At 18.7% G+C, this 5597-nt stretch overlaps 1 protein-coding gene across 1 annotated transcript; it reads right to left on the bottom strand. All coding sequences in view use genetic code 6, as the record gives it.

Moving 5' to 3' along the window:
• Window positions 1-2098: 2098 nt before the first annotated feature.
• On the bottom strand, window positions 2099-2827 carry TTHERM_01281650 (hypothetical protein; the record flags this gene model as incomplete). Its single annotated transcript, XM_001025784.1, has 1 exon — window positions 2099-2827. One exon carries the CDS (start codon window positions 2825-2827, stop codon window positions 2099-2101), a length of 729 nt encoding a protein of 242 aa, XP_001025784.1.
• Between the last annotated feature and the right edge of the window lie 2770 nt (window positions 2828-5597).

Here is a 5597-nt window from a genome sequence, read left to right as displayed (position 1 = left end):
ATATAATTTATTACATTTAATTTATTAGTAACAAGGATCAGATTAATATTAAAAAATACAATTACTGTAAGAATAAATTTTTGGATTTGTTATTACTAAGAATTTTTAATCAAGTTAATTATTATTTTATAAGGAAAAAGTTTTTTTTTAACTTATATAAATGCAATTAATTCCATTTTTTTACTTTTTATTTGCTTTATCAAAACGAAAAATTAGATATTTTTAATTTCCAAAACACTAAAATATTAATCAATCATGATACTATGAATTTCATAGTAGACTTTATTGTTATGCCATTCTTTTTGATTTGAAATGAATTATGCTTTGAGATGTATAGATACCATAGGAAGAAATTCTTTCTAAAAACAGTAAAGACTCTAATAGAGAAGCAGTAATGATAATAATTCATAATTATATTTCCATTTACTAAGCATCACGACAAATATAAAGATGTGGAGGTAATAAATTTTAAAATCTAAAAGAAATACAAAAAAGAAAGAAATGTTCTATGTAATTATATAAACTATAAAAACATGTAAGCTAAATATTATTTAAAATTATTTTTATAATAAAGAATGCATTTTAACAACAGTTAGAATAAAGACAGCATTTTTGGTTTTAATAATATTTTTTAGAGCCTTTTATATAATAGGTAAGGGAAATTATGATCCAACCCACCTTTTTTTACTCTTAACAAGAGTTTTTTTATTTTTTTTTTTATGTTTTGTTAATTAAGGAGGATAACAGTAAATTAAAATCGTTTTCAATCTTTTTATTTATTTTAGACAACAATATTCATAAAATACTCAAATTTTTTATTGACAATCTGGAGTATCTTAATTTTCTATGTACGATATATCTACAACAAAATTCTTATTAACATTTTTTGAATTTTTATTTTTAAGTATTAATTTTCTAATAGAAATATTTTAAATATCATATTATTAATTCTTATTTAATAATTTTGAATTTTTATTTTTAAGTATTAATTTTCTAATAGAAATATTTTAAATATCATATTATTAATTCTTATTTAATAATATAATAATATTTTTACATTAATTATTTAACCTTTTTAATTATATTTACTTTATTATTTTAATATTTAATAAAATACGAATTTTTGTGTTAAATATTAAATATATAACTAATAATTGTAATATAATCACTTATGCATAATTTAGATAATAATTTATCAATTTTATAACTAAATTTTTGTAATTAATTTAATTTCAAGATTTTAAAAAAAATTTAAAATCTAAATTTTTAAAATAATAATTTATTTTATAAATCTAATTTAGTTTTAGCTTACTTAAATTTAAATAACCATAATAATTTAATTTTAGATAAGTGGATTCAAATGTATTAAATAATCTAACTCATTATTTTTTAGAATGAAAACATGTAACCTACATATATTTCAATCTATATATTTAATTTATTTAGCTTTAATATCTATTTAAAGATTAATTATTTTAGACAGAAATAAATAAATATTAATTTAGTATTTATTCGAAAGCAATTATGCTTATAATTTAATTTAGTAGATCTTAGAATTCAAAAATATAATGTAAAAATATTAGATATTTATTAGTCAATAACTTTTTATTTATTAATCTATTTACTATATATTATTAAATTGGAGATATTTTTAAACCATATCTACTTATTGAATTAAATTAATTAATCTAATTAGAATGCAAAATTAAGTACTGTGGTCGTTATTTAAGAAGAGTCTTTTATATTAAGATTTAATAAGGATCATTTTTAACATTGATTTTTGAGAAATTTTTATAAAATAAAAATTTTAAAAGCACAATTTGGAAAAAAAATGGTTTTTAAATACAACAGAAATTGTGATTATTTTATACCAATACTTAGCTATTCAAAAAAAATAAACCTGTTTTAATAGTTTATTATTTTGAAAATATATTTTATGTAAAAAGCTTATTTTAAATAAATTTTTTTAGGAGGAATTAAAAGTAGGTTTAATAGCTAGCATTAAAATACTAAATGTAATAAATATTAATTATTTATTTTAATATTGTTTATTAATTAATGATTTAATTAATATTTATTTATATAATTTAATTGATTTTCAAACAATTTGTACTGGTTTATCTTGTTTAAATAATTGCTTTAATTTTTGTAAAGCAGATATTTCTTTGTTTCCATCCATATAAGCTACTATTTCTACGTTATTTTTCATATAATCAGTCACATCGGAATCAATATCCTTGCAATTTTCAGGTTAAAGCTAACACATCAAAAATCCACCTACATTAACCATGATTGTGGAGGCTTTTTTAGAGTAAAATAATCCACAAAAGACTTTATAAGGAGAATCAAGACAGACACTTAAAAATAATTGAGCAAGATTTTTACCAATATATTTATCTTGATATTCCTTTCTGACACCATAACCAGAACCAATAACTATGTCTCCTTTTTTATAAGGAATATCGGTAAGGGGTTGTATTAATTTTTTGTTAATCTTTTTTAGTATTTATAGATTTTTGGAAGTTGATGGAGAGGATTAGGATTCTACAAAGACAGTAAAGTCTTCAGCAAAAATAGAGCCAACAACTTTTGTGCTATCTACAGAGGTATCAATAGCTATGATTCTAATTACAGAGTTATTTATGAAGTCTTTAGATCCTTCTTCAATAGCAGATCTTCTCACTTAAAAGTCAGAGTAGATTGATCCTTCAATTAATCTTGATTCAACAACAGTCTCATAAGCAGATTAAAAATATTCATCTGAGTAGATTTAGTATCTGATACTGTTTTCTTCATGGAGTACAGTTCCAGGAGGATAGAAACTCATTTTTTAATTGTTAAATATTTTTGTTTTGTTTTTAGTAAATCAATAGTATTTTATTTTTTATTATTTATTATATTTTACTGACCAGCCAAAAAGTGATTTTTAAATTAAATTCAATCATATAATTTATGAATAATATTTGATAATAATATGAACTAATAAATAATTAGAATAAAATATAAGTTAATGGATTAATTTTTTTTGGTTTAAAAGTTTGCGTTATTAAAAAGTTAAATTATCTATGATTGAATTAGATTTTTGATTATGTAGGCTGAATTTAATTTAAATTGAATTTTAGATATGGATTTGAAATTATGAACATTTTAAATTTATGGATATTATTTGAATATAATTAATTACTGATTACCGCATATATTTTCGATGGCATAAAAAGTGTATACCTGATTTTGGCTTTAATTAAAATATTTATGGTAATTAATTTATGGGTATCGAAATTTAATTAATAAATGTTGGATTCTAATTTCTTTCAAAACAAATTCTGATAAAAAAAAACAATAATAATTGTAATGAGGATATACAAATAGCATATTTTAAATTATGAAAGAATTAACATTTAATATTAGATTTAGTATTGATTAATCTGTTTTTAAAGTATACTTGATTACTAAGTTTGTAATTTTTAAAAAATTATTCATTGAATGTAAAGTTGTTTGCAAGCAAATTTAAATTTTAAAATATGATATAAATCTTATTAAATTAATGATCTAATAGTCTAAATATTAGTTAAGAATTTATTAGGTTTTACAGTCAAAAAAATAGCTTGATTTAGGAATTATTTAATTATAAGTATTCAAATCATTCTTATTGTTATCTAAATATTTATTTATTTTTTTTAATAAAGTCCAGTTGCTAGATCATTTATTTAAGTTTGAATGATTTCCATATAACCATTAATTTAGGTACAAAAAAATCATTTTTAATTTTAATATTTTTTATAAATTTCCAAGAATTTATTGAGTTTTATTCATATATCTTTATATATCAATATAATAAATAATACTGAATTTTTGTTATAATAATAGCAGAAAAAAAATAAACATCAAAGATAAACGCAGTAATATTTTATTAAGGTAAGTAGATGCTTTATTTATAAAGAGGGTTCAAATTTTACTATCTTATTTTTTCAATATGTTTTGCCTACCATTCATTTTTTTAATCTAAAAAAATATTTCTGTTTGATGAAAGTTAATCTATAAAGAATTAATCAACCAAAAATAGGATTAAAATAATATAAAAATATTTTTATTCAAAAAATATGTTAAGGTTTTTTTTATACTGAGCTATGTTAAGTTTATAATTTTACTTTTCTTATTCGATAACTGAGTAGGTATCAAAAATATTGGCTTTTTAAAGTTAGTTACTTATTCTTATTTTAAGCTTTAATTGATGAATTATAGTTACCAATAAATCAAAATATCTTACCCTATTATAAATAAATAAATAGATAATAAGTACAAGAGTATTTTGCGTTGTGGTGTAATAATGTAATGATGTATTAAAGGCTAAATTAATAAATAATTAATAGCTGTTTAGTAGGATTTTTATGATCAATAAAACAATCAAATATTTTCTTATTAGAATTAAATATTTCTATTTATTTTTTTGCAATTAGTTTCCAAAAATTAACTAATACAAATTAATGAACCAAAATTTGTTTGTTTAAATCATGATTAGTAAATCCCCTATTGATATCAAATTTTTTGATAAATTTGAATAGACTTAACTTAAATTTGTTATAATAAATCTTATATTATAGTACGCAATTTATGCAATGGCTATAAATTTTCTATATACTAAATTCGCTTTGTTCTAATTTGTTTAAATTTAACAAAATTGTTTCTTAAATGTTTATTTACATTCCAAGTTTGTATTCATTAATAATATTCATTATTATAGCTTCCTTCTATAAATATTTACTCAAATACATCTACTTAATAGATAATGATAAGATTTGTCCATCATTCATTGCTCAACTAGTAATTTTGAAGATATAAATTATTTTTATAAATTATTTAAAAATATATAAATCTACAAAACTTAAACAAAAGCTTAATGATCGAAAATAATAATCTGTCAGACCATAAATAGCTGAATTTTTAAAAAAACTATAATTAATAACAATTGATCTTTGTTGTATATACTAATTTAATTATTTATTCACCTGGCTGTTAAATGTATATAAAACCATAATAAAAACGTTTTACTATATTTAATTTATTGATAATTAACCACAAAAAACTAAAAAATATTTACTTTATCTAGAAAAAATAATATTTTTTTACGAAAAATGTAAAAGATAATAAAAATTTTTATTTAAAACATCTTGAAGAAATTAAATCAGGTTCAACCAGCAATTATAAAGTATTATAAAAAATAAACAAATCAAAAATTATGATAAAATAGAATGATATTATAAAGTATAAATTGTTAAAAGTAGCTATTTTCTCTTTAAGAAACATTCTTTAAATATTTATAAACCTTTAAATTATATTTTTTATGGGAAACAATAAAGTTAAGTAAATTCAAACGTATATATAAATGAGTAACTAAGTTAAAAATGCCTAATTTATTTAAAATTAGTGCTTGAATGTTTATTTTGCTTAACATAAAATTACCCATATTTATATATCAGTAATATTTCCTTATTATTTACATAAAAAGTATCTATTTTTATCTGTATTTTTTAATACTATTAAGGATATTAAATAATAATGATTTTTACTCATATTAGACATCTTAATGAAGATTAGCT

The sequence above is a fragment of the Tetrahymena thermophila genome, assembly GCF_000189635.1.
Source record: "Tetrahymena thermophila SB210 genomic scaffold scf_8254176, whole genome shotgun sequence".
In the NCBI taxonomy this organism is placed as follows: domain Eukaryota; phylum Ciliophora; class Oligohymenophorea; order Hymenostomatida; family Tetrahymenidae; genus Tetrahymena; species Tetrahymena thermophila.
This window is presented reverse-complemented; position numbering and strand designations above follow the sequence as displayed.